This window comes from Ciconia boyciana, chromosome 5 (assembly GCF_034638445.1).
Source record: "Ciconia boyciana chromosome 5, ASM3463844v1, whole genome shotgun sequence".
NCBI classification, from domain to species: domain Eukaryota; kingdom Metazoa; phylum Chordata; class Aves; order Ciconiiformes; family Ciconiidae; genus Ciconia; species Ciconia boyciana.
This window is the reverse complement of record NC_132938.1, coordinates 54415013-54432185: the sequence shown is the minus strand read 5'-3', so window position 1 is coordinate 54432185 and position 17173 is coordinate 54415013. Positions and strand designations below refer to the sequence as shown.

General features: G+C 49.8%; 1 protein-coding gene across 1 annotated transcript in view; it reads left to right on the top strand.

Annotated features, from left to right (window-relative positions):
* Positions 1 to 16441, top strand: part of UNC5C (unc-5 netrin receptor C) — a 269375-nt gene extending 252934 nt beyond the window's left edge. The window contains exons 13-17 of the mRNA XM_072861768.1: positions 1855 to 2088; positions 11158 to 11307; positions 11543 to 11707; positions 15689 to 15867; positions 16096 to 16441. Coding sequence (XP_072717869.1) covers positions 1855 to 2088; positions 11158 to 11307; positions 11543 to 11707; positions 15689 to 15867; positions 16096 to 16261 — 894 coding nt within the window. The 3' untranslated portion in view covers positions 16262 to 16441. The remainder of the gene's footprint in view (positions 1 to 1854; positions 2089 to 11157; positions 11308 to 11542; positions 11708 to 15688; positions 15868 to 16095) is intronic.
* The last annotated feature ends 732 nt before the right edge of the window (positions 16442 to 17173 follow it).

Here is a 17173-nt window from a genome sequence, read left to right as displayed (position 1 = left end):
TTCTTTTTCCCTCCTAACGTGTTGGTGGAACATCACTTTGATTCCGTTCAGGCAGCCAGGATCCAACTCTGCACTCTGTTAACTCGGGAGCTGCACAAGCGTGGCCGGGCAGCGCAGGCTTGGTGGGAGCCTGGGTGGTTCCTTGCCAGTAGTGCAGCAGGAGGATGCCCTGGGGCAGGGTGGCAGAAGGATCCTCCACTGTAACTGGAGCATAAAGTGATGCTTGCAGCAAGGCTGGGCCATCCTGGCAGAGCCTTCCTCTCCAGCTCTGTGCTCCTACGTACCTGCTGCCACCAGTTTGGTCTCACATAATTAATTTGGCAAGGGCACCTTCTCCTACTGGTAGGCTTAATGAGGGCAGGGTGGCTTTTGAAGGCAGTTGGGCTGACAGCAGTAAGAGCGCTGTATCCGGCATTGCCTTCTAAAGGCTCTTGCTTTTGTCCCCTGCCTGTGGCACCGGCTCTTCCTCATGCTGGGAGGGGGAGTGCAGCGAACATGGGTCTGTCTCGCCAACTAATCTGCACCCCACCGGCCTGACTCTTGGCACCACACATATGTTCCTTATTTGTGTCTGTGTGTTACTGGCACCTCTTCATTTTCTCCCCCCGTCCTCCTCCTGCCCTTGACAGAGCGGTTGCTCCACCGGCCGTGCACATGCTCTGGTGCCAGCACAGCCTCCACAGCATCCACAGGGTCCCTGGCCATAGCACAGCGATCTTCTTCCTCCACTCAGTTCTGGAGCAGCTCCTCCAAGCTGAGCCCCACATGTGCATGCACACATGCATACGCATACGTGCACACGCACGTGCATGCACGCACGCCCCTGCAGCATCGCTCGGGGCCAGCGCCTCCTGCCAGAGCCAGTTGCTGGCATGGCTGTGGGGGGGGTGCAATCAGCGCTGCAGCACCTTGCCCTCCAGAAGGATTGTGCCACCCCTGCAAACACGGCACGTTTGCCTTTCCTGAGACTAGGGGCCCCCAAGCTTAATGACAAGTTTCAGTTGAGCCCACACTGCTCAGCTGCCAGATGCGTACGTTGTGCTGCAGACCTGCAGGCAGCAGAGGTGAAACAGATGAGTTGTGCTGAGCATCATGTGGTGCTTGGTGGCTTTGCAAGAGGCAGCCGTCATCCACCGCTGCCTTTTCGTTTCTGCTCTCTCTCAAAGCCATTCAAAGCACCTTGTGTTGCGTGCAGGATATTACACGCAGGGTTGAATGGAGAAATTAGCAGGGGAGCTGTTTGCCTTTACGCACAGGATGGGGAGGTTGTCTGCATTCAGGCTATATCTATTTTTTTCCTTCACCCTGCAGTGTCGTCACGGAGGATTATTCTGACGAAGCAGCAGGTGATATTTCATGTAGATGTGGTATTCGGCCACTGTAGAGGTTACTTCCCTTCCTTGAGTTTTTGTAACTCCTTATTGTCATGCTTAGGAAGTGAAGGGCAGTTACTTCTTCCACACGCCTGCGACTACTGATGTTAAATCATGGTCACCGAATGATTAGTTCTGCAGTATCTTTTTCAATAAAGTATTGGTGATATTTTCATTATTTGCCCAACTCTAAAGCCAGGGCTTTAAAAGCTGCTGCAGGGCTCAGACGAAAGAGTTGCAAGTCTTAGGGGAGTGAGGACAGGAGGAGGTTTCTACTGCCATCATCACCACCAGCACCCCAGAGGAATCATCCACTCCCCGCAGGAGAAAAGCTGGAAGCAGGAATTTTAAATCTTGATTAATCTAAGGTGCAAACAGCAAGGACTTTGTGCATCATCCAGGCTCGAACGGGGCATTGCTGTCTCAAAGGAGAGCAGCTCTAAGGGGTTGGGAGCTCTGACTTGGCCTCTTTCTCCCTTAGGATGTGGTGGTGGTCGGGGAGGAAAACTTCACCACTCCGTGCTACATCCAGCTGGACCCAGAGGCCTGCCATATCCTGACAGAAACCCTCAGCACTTATGCCTTGGTGGGACAGTCAATCACCAAAGCAGCAGCCAAACGTCTCAAACTGGCCATCTTTGGACCGCTGTCCTGCTCTTCGCTGGAGTACAGCATCCGCGTCTACTGCCTCGATGACACGCAGGATGCCCTTAAGGTGGTTGTTGCTCTCTCGCTCGCTTTCTCTCTCCCTCTCCAGCTCTCCCAGCTATGCAGACTATGACTGCAGTCATAGCGGTGACTAGACCCTCTGCTCCGTGCATTCCTGCTCCCTGGGTTATTTTTCCAATTAGAGGAAGAGCTTGACAACAAGCTGCTGTTTTACAGTTTAACCCCCACACGCTATAAATTGTCCTTTGCATAGGGATCTCACACTATTTTCTGCCCACCAGTCTTTTTTCCTTTGTTTACCTGTATCATATCCTGGATCCTAAGATTTTTGCATTATTAAAAGGCCATAAGGTACACGGGGCTTCATTCATTATTCATGTATTTTTAATGCTAAGTGCCAGCTCCCCAGAGATGCGGAAACATATAAATGCTTCTTTGTAAATAGTTGGTAATGATAAAAGAAGCGTCTGGGCTGTTAATCACTGCCTGCTTTCATACTGCTTTATTACACCTCTTCGCGTGCAGCTTTTTGTGTTGGGAATTCGCAACTAAAATAAACCAAAGCTGTTGCTATCTCTAACTATATAACCTTACTCTCACTGCGTAATTCTGGCATGCATACAAACACACACTCACTACATACAGATGAGGAAACAGATAATCATACTTTCTATTTCTCTTTATAAGTACCTGTATTTATACAGATGGTATCTATAATAGATGCACGCATGAAATATGTAGCTCCAACTGCACATGTAAGAATGGAGCTTATTAAAAGGTGGGGGTTTTTTCTTTAATCTTAGCCAGCACAACTTCCCAAATGCCTCTTTGCAGCAAAACGAGTTCAAAGCCTGACTCTAAGCAGAGTCATCCTGGTGCTCTATGTGCTTTTGTTTCCTCAGCTCCATGTGGGAATTATTGGGATTCAAACCCACATACACTGGCTGGGAGGTGTTTGTGTTTTTCAGAGCAGTGACTTCCATCACTGGCACGCAAATGGCACGCTCCTTTTTCCTCCCCGGTACTATGGGATACCGAGGCCTGCCTGCCTAGGCTTTGCTGGGGGGATACTCTTCCACTATATGTAAGAAAGGCAGTAAAGTATAAGGGTTGAAGCCCGCATATCGTGACTTCAGCATGGTTTTGTCTGTGCAGGGCCTGGGAGCTTGGCCTCTGTCAATGCATTGGTGTTATCAGGATTTTAGAAATGATTATTTTCCCCAGTCTGATCTCCCTTTTGTTTTTCCTCTTTAAAAAAAGTGAAAAGGATCTTTTGTAGTGGTCAAGCTTCAAAAGTCCTGATGGTTTTATGCCTGTGCTGCATAATACAATTTTCCACAGGTTTGTCAAGGCCTGAGGTAATAATAAGAGCCTCGGAGGGGCCTTGAACAGACAGCTAACGCAGTCAGAGCTGGGGGAATCCAATTAGGTGTTACTCAAGAGCTGTTGGTTTGTTTCTAATAGACTGTGGGGAGAGCTGTGAGGTAAAGTTAATCCAATTCGGTGCCGTAGCAGAAGGGGTCAGGAGAGCCGCTGAGCAACACGGAGGAACCATCTTTTACCTCAGAACCTGCAGCCAACATTTGGGAGAGAAGCAGGCCAGTCCTTGGGCTTCTGCTGCAGGTAGACCCCAAAGCGAGCTTGTAATTTGATGAGGAAAGGTAAGCAAAGTCAGGCGGCCACCATCCCGCTCTTACCCACTGCTTTTTTACAGCAAAGTACGTGCATTTTAATTTTCTTCTTTTTAGCACGTCTACCCCAAGACTGGAAGGCCACCCATGGGGTTCAAGACCCAGCTATCTGGTGCTTTACAGGAGGACAAGCACATGTACTTGCTGGCCACAAACTTATGAATGTATCAGTTGCACTTCTCTGGAAATTAAAGGTCTGGGGAAGGAGAAGGTTTAAGAAAAATGAACCTAGTAAACTAGCTGCACATCATAGAATCGTAGAATCATAGAATGGTTTGGGTTGAAAAGGACCTTAAAGATCATCTAGTTCTAACCCCCTGCCATGGGCAGGGACACCTTCCACTAGACCAGGTTGTGCAAAGCCCCATCCAACCTGGCCTTGGAACACTTGTGGCTAGGGCATCCACAACTTCTCTGGGCAAGTGCAGACAGCCCTGCCTCTGATGATCTTCGTGGCCCTCCTCTGGACTTGCTCCAACAGGTCCATGCCCTTCTTATGTTGGGGGCCCCAGAGCTGAACACAGTACTCCAGGTGGGATCTCACCAGAGTGGAGTAGAGGGGGAGAATCACCTCCCTCGTCCTGCTGGTCATGTTTCTTTTGATGCAGCCCAGGATTCGGTTGGCTTTCTGGGCTGCAAGCGCATATTGCCAGGTCATGTTGAGCTTCTCATCAACCAACATCCCCAAGTCCTTATCCTCAGGACTGCTCTCAATCCATTCTCCGCCCAGCCTGTATTTGTGCTTGGGATTGCCTCGACCCATGTGCAGGACCTCGCACTTGGTCTTGTTGAACTTCATGCGGTTCGCACAGGCCCACCTCTCAAGCCTGTCAAGGTCCCTGTGGATGGCATCCCTTCCCTCCAGCATGTTGACTGCACCACACAGCTTGGTGTTGTCAGCAAACTTTCTGAGGGTGCACTCCATCCCACTGTCTGTGTCGCCGACAAAGATGTGAAACAGCGCCGGTCCCAATACCGACCCCTGAGGAATGCCACTCGTCACTGGTCGCAACTTGGACATAGAGGCACTGACCACAACTCTTTGAGTGTGACCATCCAACCGATTCCTTATCCACTGAATGGTCCATCTGTCAAATCCATGTCTCTCCAATTTGGAGGCAAGGATGTCACGCGGGACAGTGTCAAATGCTTTGCACAAGTCCATGTAGATGATGTCAGTTGCTCTTCCCTTATCCACCAATGCTGTAACCCTGTTGTAGAAGGCCACCAAATTTGTCAGGCAGAATTTGCCCTTAGTGAAGCCATGTTGGCTTTCACCAATCCCCTCCTTATTGTCCTTAGCATAGCTTCCAGGAGGATCTGCTCCATGATCTTGCTGGGCACAGAGGTGAGACTGACTGGCTTGTAGTTCCCCGGGTCTTCCTTTTTTCCCTTTTTAAAAATGGGGGCTATTCCCTTTTTCCAGTCAGTAGGAACTTCACCAGACTGCCACGACTTCTCAAATATGATGGATAGCGGCTTAGCAACTTCATCCACCAGTTCCCTGAGGACCCACAGATGCATCTCATCAGGTCCCATGGACTTGTGCACCTTCAGGTTCCTTAGATGGTCTCGAACCTGATCTTCTCCTACAGTGGGTGTTTCTTCATTCTCCCAGTCCCTGCCTTTGCCTTCTGTGACTTGGGCAGTGTGGCTTGAGCACTTGCCGGTGAAGACTGAGGCAAAAAAGTCGTTGAGTACTTCAGCCTTCTCCATATCATAAATAACCAGGTCTCTCATTTCCTTCTGGAGAGGGCCCACATTTTCCCTAGTCTTCTTTTTATCACCGACGTATCTATAGAAGCTTTTCTTGTTGTCCTTGACATCCCTGGCCAGATTTAATTCTATCAGGGCTTTAGCTTTCTTAACCTGATCCCTGACTGCTCAGACAATTTCTCTGTAGTTCTCCCAGGCTACCTGTCCTTGCTTCCACCCTTGTAGGCTTCCTTTTTGTGTTTGAGTTTGTCCAGGAGCTCCTTGCTCATCCATGCAGGCCTCCTGGTGTTTTTGCCTGACTTCCTCTTTGCTGGGATGCATTGCTCCTGAACTTGGAGGAGGTGATCCTTGAATATTAACCAGCTTTCTTGGGCCCCTCTTCCCTCCAGGGCTTTATCCCATGGTACTCAACCAAGCAGATCTCTGAAGACACCAAAGTCTGCTCTCCTGAAGTCCAGGGTAGTGAGCTTGCTATGCACCCTTCTTGGTGCTCTAAGGATCTTGAACTCCACCATTTCATGGTCACTGCAGCCAAGGCTGCCCTTTTGGCATGCCCCCACTGCAGCCAGTTCCCCACCAGCCCCTCTTAGTTGCTGAGAACAAGGTCCAGCATAGCACCTCCCCTCATTGGCTCCTCTATCACTTGGAGAAGGAAGTTATCATCAATGCATTCCAGTAACCTCCTGGATTGCTTATGCCCTGCTGTGTTGTCCCTCCAACAGACTATCAACAGGTGGTTGAAGTCCCCCATGAGGATCAGGGCTTGTGAATGTGAGGCTGCTCCTATCTGTCTACAGAGAGCCTCATCCGCTTGGTCTTCCTTGTCGGGTGGCCTGTAGCAGACCCCCACTATAATGTCACCTGTCTCTGCCCTCCCTTTAATCCTGACCCATAAGCTCTCGGTTGGCTCCTCATCCATCCCCAGGGAGAGCTCCATGCATGCCAGCTGGTCATTGACATAGAGGGTGACACCCCCTCTTCATCTCCCCTGCCTGTCCTTCTAAAGAGCCTGTATCCTTCCATTCCAGCACTCCAGTCATAGGAGCCATCCCACCACGTCTCCATGATGCCAATAAGATCATAGCCCTGCAGGCGAGCGCACGTGTCTACCCCCTCTTGTTTATTACCCATGCTATGTGCATTTGCATAGAGGCATTTAAGTTGGGCCCCCGATGAAGCTGACTTACTGGCTGGAGTGGCTGGACTTTGTGCTGCTCCTCAGGTGCTCTCCTGCTGACCTGTGATCCTTCTCCAGGCTCTGGGCATCTGTTGCTGGCACTGGCATCACACTGGTAGGAGTGGGATGGATTGAGGTTCCCCTCCCCCGGCAACTTTAGTTTAAAGCCCTCTTCACCAGTTTGGCAAGCCTATGACCAAAGATGCTCTTCCCCTTCTCTGACAGATGGACCCCATCAGCCCCCAGTAGACCATGTTTCTCAAAGTGAGTCTCATAGTCTCGCTTTGTAGCCAAACCCCTGACTGTGGCACCAGTCCTGTAACCATTTGTTGATTCACCAGATTCGACTGGCCCTTTCAAACCCCTTCCCTTTGACCAGGAGGATTGATGAAAGAACTACCTGCGCTCCAGAGTCCCTTACCGCTGCTCCCAGGGCTCTGTAATCCTTCTTGATACTCCTCAGGCTGCTCCTGGCTGTATCGCTGGTGCCCACGTGAAACAACAGCAGCGGGTAATAGTCAGTGGACTGTGCGAGGCTTGGTAGTCTCTGGGTGACATCCCTGATGCGAGCCCCCAGTAAGCAGCACACCTCTCTAGAGAGTGCATCAGGTCAGCAAATGGGTGCCTCCGTACCTCCCAGAAGAGGGTCACCTATTACTACAGCCCATCGCCTTTTCTTAGTTGCGCTGGTTGTTACACGGGGAGCAGATCAGGCTGCCTTACTTGGCTCCAGTGTCTCCCCTGGTGTGATGGGTCTTTCCTCTTCAGTCTGCAGAGTGGTGAAGCGGTTCTGCCAGGGCACCTCAAGCTTCGGGGGAAGTCTCTTCCTCCTGCTGGTCCTTGCCATTGCAACTGTCCATTCTGCGTTATTGGCCCCTCTCCCTTCTGTGTGTGCCGGTGGGGGAGTTTTTGGCTGTTTGGCCATGGGCTGTGGGTCCACTGCAGACTGTGCTTGGAACCAGCTATCTAACTCCTTCTCAGCCTCCCTGACATTACGCAGCCTTCTCACCACTCCTGCTGCAGGAGGTCCTCCGCCTGGGCAGACCTTTTGCAGGCAGGTCTGCCGCCTGTCCCTGCCCCAGGAGAAAGGTCTAGGCCCTTCCTGCAGCCTGAGGTCTGCACTGCAGCCTCTCCCTTCAGCAGCTCCATCTGGGTGGAGGCATCGGCCACCGCTGGGGTAGATGGTGCAGACCCCCCAGCCAGAGCTGCAGCCTTTGCTCTCAGACGAGTGCCCACCATTCTGCCTTGAGGGTCAGGTAGGATGAGTGCCCCTGACCTGTGCAGATGCTCACAGAACGGTGCCCAGTTGCTGGGTTATGTGTAAGATGAAAGGGTTGAGCATGGACTGGTGTGTACGAACCGGTGTATACAAACCAGCCCTGTGTGATGGTGTTGTGTAGACTCAAACTATGACTATGTAGAAAGAAAAAAAAAAAAAGGTTGGGGTGTTTGCTGCATGCCTTCACAACAGCTGGCACCACAGCAGCCCCAGCCGTGCTGGGAGGACGTCCTTGGCACTGCCATATTGCCAAAGGGAAGGCATTCGCTGGGCAATTACTGCTGGCTGTGGGGGACAAGGCGTGCAGACGGGGCTGGACCAGCAGGTCCTGAGGTTAAAAGTAATTTGGAGAGGGGGGGAAAGTTGTACGCAGCAAGCAAGGCACCAGCTGCAACATCTCGGTGTCTTGGGGCTGGCTGCTCCAGGCAAGGCATGGCCAGGGGAGGGAAGAGCAGCATGAGATGTTCCCACAATGGGATGTCTGAGGTTTGGAAGAGCCTTTGTAGGGGATTATGTGTTTATTTTAATAGGCAACCAAATGCATTCTGTTATTATTTACAACTAGGAATGAGTGTGCCATATGCTGAATGTGTCCTAAGAGCCACCAAAGGAAGACAAGCAGTTGCGGTATAAAACACAGTGCTGTATTTATCCAGCAGGCTTTTCCTCTCATCATGCAGTGTAAGCCCTCGCTGCCGAACTGCTGGCACCCACAGTACAGTAGGGAAGTGTAATGACTTGTCATCAATAAGGGATTGGTTATTGTGGGAAGGGCTTGGCAGGGTTCCTGGAGCAGAGTGGAGGCTCCAGGCTGTGGAGCAGAGTGGGCTCTGTGCATCACGCATGCAGCATCCTCTGCCCCACAGGGGCCTGAGCCACGGACGGGATGCTCACAAAAATGCTTTTTGGGGAAGGGCAAAGGTAGCTGTGACCTCGAGCACTGGCCTCTTTTTTTAAGGCTTATTTTTGCACTTTGAGGCGGATGCCCAAGCTAGTCTGCTGTAAAAAAGTAGCAATACGATAATTGTAAAGAAATCCAGCGGCTTTATTCTCATCTGTTTCTTCATGTATGACTTTGAGATTGAGGTGTGTGAGCCATGTGTGGCAGGGGCTGATCAGCCAGGCATGCAGAAACGGCTGCCTCCCACACTGGGGTCGAGTGAATGATTTCTGGCTGTAGCAGGGTGGCATCCCCCAACCCACCTCGCACTGCACAGTAACTGTCGCCAAAAAAACCCCAAAAAATAGGCACAAGAGGCATGGGATCTTCTCTCAGTTACTTAATGCTTATTTTTCCCTCTAATGAAGAAAGGCAACAGCTTAGACTGAGCGCCGCTGCTTGCTTGTGCCCCGTTAATGAGGAAGCCCTTTCCAAATACAGGTTGTGGCTGTCCTGGCGCTGACGATGGAGCGATGCCTTACACAGCTCCCTCTCCTAGGAGGAGTGTAAGGGCGTGAGTCCCAGCTCACAGGGGTGGTGAGAGGGAAAGGGGAGGGTGGCCAGAACCACCTGTGCACAGGGCAAGCAATGCACAGCTCGGATTTTGGCTCAGGAGGGCATAGAGACACCAGCCAGTGGAATAAGCACTGCTCTAAATAAAATGCCATATGGCTAGATCCAGCCTGCAGGTTTGAAGGGCTGTGCAAATCATGGCTCCAAATTAATTCTGAATTAATTAGCTGAGCAGCATGGAAGAAGCACGGACTGCTTGGCACCCTCCAGTTGGAGCATGTAGAGGGGCTACGGTGACCAAGGGTGGCTACCAAAAGTGGGATATCGAAACTAGACACCCAGATCTGGTGGGTGGGATGGTGCAGCATCACGCTGCAATGTTCTTCCCCACAGCAGTGCAGCTCCCGGGGCAGGCGCTGCACGGGCAGGAGCAGTTGTTCGGCCCCCACGCCCCGTGTGCCTGAGAGGTGGTGTCTGCAATTAGCTCACGCAGTGCCACGAGTCATCTTCTGGCCCTTCCAGGGAGGTAATTTGGACATAATGAAGATCTATAGTAATCAGATAATTACTATCGATTGCTCTTTAGACATCTTGACGAGGTAATTAGGGGGCACTGGAAAGAAGCTGGAACTGATTCATTGGCATAACCTTAATCTAAAAGGTTTCCTGATTTTGTTTTTTTTCCTCTAATGGCTGATAAACAAACATCATTTTAGCTTCAGTACCTGCCAGGTGCTGCGCTCGCCAGGGTCAGGGGCTTTTCTTGTATGTTAACTAGATCCTGAACGTGATCAATAGTAGCTTGTTTTGTGCTTATCTAAAATGGAGGCTCCTTTAGTCGGCCTGGGGTAGCATCCTGGTTTTGTATGCCCGTGTACTCTTTGAGTGTGCTCACTCTGTGCGTGTCTGGCTTTGGCTGCGTGAGACTGGTTCGTTGGTTGGCTCTTGTAATTAAATGTGACTGAGTTTGGCTGTGTTGGTTTCTAACGGGGCTCATGTAGGTGCTTTTGTACTTGCTTCTTCCATGTGGACTACAATTAGGCTGTTTGTAGGCAATGATCCACAGTGGTCCCATTAGTTACAGGCATGTATTTATTTTTAGCTGCAGAAAACGACCAGACTCTTGGCTTACTAGCTTTTAAGTACAAGATCAATATTTCAGTAATCCTGAACTTAAGTATTCGTATGTACAAAGTGCTCCATCACAGTGTCTTGCTCTTGTTTTGATACCATCCTGCTTGACAGTTAGTCTCAGAGTAGGCATCTGCTGTCTCCTGTACCGCTCTGTCACGGAGCAGTTTGCCAGGAGGCTTCAAGCTGAAGGACCAGCAGCATGCACAGGTCCCATACCAGCAGGACCTACGCAAATAAGAGCTTCCAAAAGCAAAATAGTAAAGCTACCATTAGATGTCCAGTTTGGTGAGCGCTGGAGAAGACATACATTTCAGTATTCAAACAGCGCCTGTATGGAAAGTTTTTCTGTTGAATATAATTGCAGGCAATTAAGCTTTCTGCTTATAGGACATGTCAGATAATGCTGTGTCTCCCAAAGGAGACATGGGTGCCTGCATCCCTGCTGGGCTGCTGCTGTATGATGGGGCGAGGGGGTTGGTTACACTCAGATCCACTAGTGCAATTCAGGTTCACGAGGAAACCCAAGTCTGTGCAATGCCTGTGCATTTTTTTTCTGTATTATGTAAGTTACCACATCTACAGCAGCTGATCTTGAGGAATCAGAACACCATTGTTCTGTCTTGATGAAACCTGACTGCTTTCTTCTTGTTATCACCATACTGCAGGAGGTCCTCCAGCTGGAGCGGCAGATGGGCGGGCAGCTTTTGGAGGAACCCAAAGCTTTGCATTTTAAAGGAAGCACCCACAACCTCCGCCTGTCCATTCATGACATTGCCCACTCTCTCTGGAAGAGCAAACTGCTGGCTAAATACCAGGTGAGCAGCACAAACCATTCACATTGGATCCTAGCGCTGAGGCTTGAAGAAATACAGTGACACACAGCAGTGTTTAAAAAACACCGAGTGCCAGGCTGCAGTGCCGTGGACATTTCTTTCCCTGGACCATTCCCAGTGACAGTAGCATGGAGCCCACGGTCTCTGGTCATATAGCATCTGTGCCCTGGTCCCACATCCCTCCCTTACTATACTTTTTTTTGCTTTTCTCTTGCAGGAGATTCCCTTTTACCACATCTGGAGTGGATGCCAGAGGAACCTGCACTGCACCTTCACGCTGGAAAGGTTCAGCCTGAATACCCTGGAGCTGGTGTGCAAACTCTGTGTGCGGCAGGTCGAAGGAGAAGGGCAGATCTTCCAGCTCAACTGCTCCGTCTCAGAGGTAAATGACATCGGTGCACTTCTCTATCCGACTGCAGGAACTGGGGAGGGCTAAGGAGGTATATCCTTTCCCATTGCTACCTGTTTAGTGCTTCCCATTTTCCTCCTGACTTCTGGGATGGACAAAAGGGATGGATTAAGTCGTTGTTTTTTATCGCCTGTTGCATTTTCCCTTAGTTTCTCTCATCTGGAAGGGAGTTTCCTCCCTTCAAAGGAGGGAGGAGGGCAGCTATGGTCTCCCTGCTAGTGCCGCCTTTCTGTGTCTATGTGGAGGAGCTCTTTGCCTACCACTTCCTAATGCATCTTGCAAAGCACTGCATGGTCCTGTTTCCTGGCAGTCCACAAGACCACAAGACAACAGGAGGGAGAATAGGAAAATGTCATTGCCATATGTTTGCATGAGCCACTCCACTCTGATCCTACGTAATAACTGCTGTGCAAGAGAGAATATCCGATGGTCTAGTTGCAATAGACTTTTGTCCTCAGGTTTTGCTACTGCTACAAATCCTGACTATTATCTCTGACAATTTTTCATATGACAGCTGACATCTTCCAGTAGAAAAATGATCATAAGTTTTGGAATATCTTTGCTGAAGCTACATAGCACCTGGGAATTTTTGCTCCTTGGGGCAGTCAAGTTTAGGGCTGAGACCAAGCAACACGTTCAGGTGTGAAATGGCATTGACTTCAGTGAATGTGCTGGTGACTTTTGTGCCTGGTACACTTGGTGGCTACGAAGAGCAGGCTCTTGGGCAGCAATTGCTGCTGGCTGACTTGGGGAAAGGCTGGGAGACCACAGACAAAAGTTACTTGTGCTGTAGGGCCCCGATGGTGTGCGCCATTACCCATAACATCTGCTTGGTTATTGGGTGTAAAGTTACATATTCAGCTGGGGACTACACAGTGTTGAAGACAGATGGTAAAACAAGTATCATAAACAATTATTGTAATAAGTGCTGCATTGAGGTAATCTCTAATTTAACCTCGCAGAGAAAAGAAAGAACTGAGAGTAACTTTAATGAAATGCAAGTATACACTATAATCATCTTCAGCTGCTTGTGTGTAATAGGGCCTGGTAATGGATTCAGAGGGAATAGAATAATATTCTTGTCTTGTGCTGCGATCCCATCCATCAGGGATGAATAGAGGGAGGGAATAATACTGCCGCTATCAAGGATGCCTACTGCAAAATTGCTCCTCCTGGTTGACATGTAGTGATGTTCATGAGCCCAAGTGAGGGGCAGGAGGACCTTGGGCTGCTAAGGGCTGGCATGCAGGGTTGTGTCAACTTTGTTACTAGAAAAAAAACCTAAAACTCAGCTGGTTTGATGACAAAAGTTATCTGGAAGTGTAATAACAGCAACCTGGAAAACAATGTGTATGCCTCTAGAGGCGTAAGAGGAAGGGGTTGTTGCGATAAAGACACCAGACCAGGCATCAGGAAACCTTAGCTGTGGTTCCTCACACTTTCTTCTGGTGACTAACAAGGTCATGTAAGGGTGTGTTTTGGTCTCTGCTTTCAGATGGTGTCTGGTTTGGTTTGCTTCTGGTGATTTCAAATTGCACACATTATTCCCTTCTTGTGGGGGAGGCAGGCAGCTAGCAGTGAGGCATTGCAGGACCATGCTGGCACCTTTCTTCGTTGCTGGATCTGCCTCTCTGCCTCTGTCACCCTGTGGTAAAAATATAGTAACGCAGTCTCCTGCATCCTCCCTTTATGGGCTTTCTTTTTTGTCCCCTGTAAAAGATGTAAAATTCTGCAGATTGAACTGTCTTATTCTGGCTTTGTACAGTGCCTTCCACTGGGACTTCAAAAATACAAATGCAATGAGGGACAAAACATGCAAATTTGTGAGGCAAGAGGAAGAGTGAGATAAAGGTCTCCCACCGTTTGTTTTTGAAGCCCCCTTTTTATCTTGTGCTGCCTGTCGGGACTCACCCGAAAGAGCCCCAGGGCACCGCCACGGATACCTGGACTCCCTCTGCAGCCATCCTGATGCACCTGGGGCAGCAGGCCACCTCGAGAGCCGGGGCAGCGCTGCCTCAATGTGTCACTTGCGTCCCTTTGCCCAGAATAAAAAGGGAAGGCTGTCCGTCTGCGATGCCACCAGTCACCACCACCCTACAGCCGCTTCGGACCTGCCAGCGCAGGCGAGCCTGCAGGCAGCAGCGGTGGCATACAAGTCACGTTGCCGGCTCCCGGGCAGCCACCGCTGCCAGGCAGTTGGAGGACAGTAGCTCATTGCCTGAAGCGGTGGGGTTGGGGCGGCCAGTCTGTGATGCAGGGCCTTGGCACCCAAGTAGGGATGCCACATTCGGCACTGCTTTGGGCATGTGAACTGAGACATTACAGTGTGGCATAAACCTTCCTTGGTTAGAAATTTCAGTGATTGCCTAAAGTGCCATTTCAAAAAAAAAAAAAAAAAAAAAAAAAAAAGGCATATTTATAGAGTGGAATAGAATTAATTGCTGTGGATAAAAGGGTGGAGGCAAAAGAGGTTTAATTCTGTTCATTGCTCATGGATACTGGCTCTCCCCTTTCCAACCCTGAGTACTTTTTTGAGGGGGAAACCAAAGACTGTGTGTGACTGTGGGCATCTCCAACAAGCTTCCTGGGGGATTTGCGATGGCAGGTCAAACCAGGCATTGCCTGGTTTTGAGACAATTTCAGGTTTTACATGGCCTTCCCGACAGCCAGTTTGACACAAAGCAACAAGGCAGCTCACAGAGGAGCAAACAAATTAACATTTAATGACGAGTCTTTTGTACGGGTGTTTCTGGCTGCCCAGGGCTGTGACTTGGGCAGAGGCAGAGACGGAGCAGCTCCCCTGTTTCTGCCAGCCCGGCCTCAGGCCAGTCATGCTGCAAAGGAGAGCAATTGAGAAGGCGGCTGAGACACATGAAAGGAGACCCAGCCCTGCGTGCCGCTTCTTCCCTTGTGTGCTTTGGCAGCTGGAGGTGACAAGTGCTGCGCGTGGGAGGAGCGTCCCCGCTGCACGGTCAGGCGGCCAGTCGGCGTCGATGGGGTTTGGCGGGGCGTTCAGCCACCCTGCAGGACCTCGTCGTTCTTAAGCAAACCCGACCGTCCAAATTGACCACCTACCCTTGTCCTACCAGCTACTGAGCTGCTCTTTTCACCTACCTGTGGGTGCTAAATCCTTCCAGGCCAAGGAAGAGATAAAATCCTTGCCCAGAAGAGCCAACCACTTGTTATTCCCAGCGGGGCTACATTACAACTGTGTCATGGGGAGCCTCGCAACTGGGAGGACCACATTGGAGAGCATCAACCCTGTACCCGCAGGGGACAGGCTGGCTTTGGAGGTGACTTTCCCCTTGAAACACTGCTGCCACTGCTGTTGAGCGCAGTGCTGGTCTTGGGGAGGAAGGCCACGGCCGCTCCCCCTGAGCGCTCACGCTCCATCTCTCTCCAGCACAGAGTTAAAGCTGCATGAAAATGAGGGATCAGCTTGTGCCTGGGGCACCGTCTCTCTGTGGCGTGCCTGGCATCAGAGACTTTGGAGAGTGTGGGTGCTGTCAAAGGGGTGTCAGCAGCGTGAGCCCGGTGCTGGCTCTGTGTGGGGTGGGGGACTTGGGGGGCTGCTGGGAAGGGGCTCCTGGAGCCAAGCCGGGAAAGCCCCGTTCTGCCCTAGTAGTAGCAATTTGCTCTGAAATGTGTCAAAGTGCCTGATTTTTCATTATCTCCAGTAAGTGATTAATTAAGATGGGCTCAATTTTGTCCAGCCATAGTAATCTTCACCCTCAAAAAAAAAAAAAAGATAAAAAAAAATCTGCTGTCTACCCAAAGTCAGTTATAAATATTTCTCTTTTTCAGCTAACGTAAACACTTGATTAGCCGAGGGCTGCTTCCCTCTAATGCAAGTAAAAGCACTGAGTCTCAGAGGATATACTTCTACAATCGTCTCTGCACTCAGTAACAAAACTGCTGTATTTTTGTATTTTTTTGCTTTCTTTCCAACTTTAGGAACCTACTGGCATCGATTATCCTCCCATGGACTCAGCAGGCACCATCACCACCATAGTAGGGCCCAGCGCTTTCAGCATCCCCCTCCCAATAAGGCAGAAGCTGTGCAGCAGCCTGGACGCACCCCAGACCAGGGGCCACGACTGGCGGATGCTGGCCCACAAGCTGAAACTGGACAGGTGAGCAGGGCTGCCTGTGTGTGGTCGGGTGGTGAAGCCCCCCAGGAGGGATGTGCAAAAGGGTCCTGGTGAAGATGAATGACAGCAGATCTGTCTACAGACTGGTCAAACTGACCGCACAGGAGATGAGCGCCTTGACAGCACCAGCAATGGGCTGGGCTGAAATCATATAAATTCAGGTAGCCTTCATACAGCTCAAAAAATGAGTTTCCTTTTGGCTTGTTGCAGGTACCTAAATTATTTTGCTACGAAATCGAGTCCAACCGGGGTGATCCTGGATCTCTGGGAAGCCCAGAATTTCCCTGACGGCAACCTGAGCACGCTGGCGGCGGTTCTTGAAGAAATGGGAAGACACGAAACCGTTGTTTCTTTGGCAGCAGAAGGAAATTACTGATGCAGCTTGGTGTGAACAGGAAGGACAGACACAGGGAGCGGTAATGCCCTGTTATTACACACGAGAATTGAAGTGAAAACCCAGACCAATGAGTTACACAAGAGACATTTCAGAGAAGAAAGCAAGCAAACAAACAAAAAAAAACCAGCCCTGACCTTCACACATGCTCTCCTTGTACATTATCACAGGATCTAAAAGAAATCATGCAAAGTTGTACCTTGAAAATATAAATCAACCTGATGTTCCTCTCGGCTTGGCTGTACACTGCTTGGTACAGGATTTTACAGTTTCCTAGGAAACGCTTTTTATTGCTATCCAGATGTATGGATAAACTTTCTTAACAATCCCAGTTTCTATGGATGTTGTTTACATCAAATTCTGGACAGGGGTAAGGAGACTGTCCATGGCTCTTTATATTTTTTGTTTAAAGCCATTCTAGACAAGGCTATGGACAGTTGGTTGTGGCTATTTCAGCTTATTGGTTTCTGGTGAATTCAGATTTTGGCTACAATTCTGCATATCTATTGTCTCACAATGATCCTCCTGTCATTGTTCTGTTTCCTAGACCTACTTGTAAAAAAAAAAAAAAAAAAAACAAACCAAGAAAATTATAGTTTAAGAGGTGTGCATCTGGAAAGCAGGTACTCTGGGTGCTAAGCAGGAACACGCGTAACATCCCCTTCCTTCCCCCAAGGCAGTCCCACTGAGCCTGTGTGGAGAATAGCTGTAGGACAGTGGGGAATGTAGGATCGGAGTTAATTTTCAATTAACACCCTATCCACCTCTTTGCGATACGAGGGGACTGGATATGCAATTCAGAGTGGTTAGGGGGAAAAAAAAAGAAACCCAGAAAAAAATAAAAAAGAGAAGTTGCTATGATAATTATTTACTAATTAGTATCTAGTGCAAGGA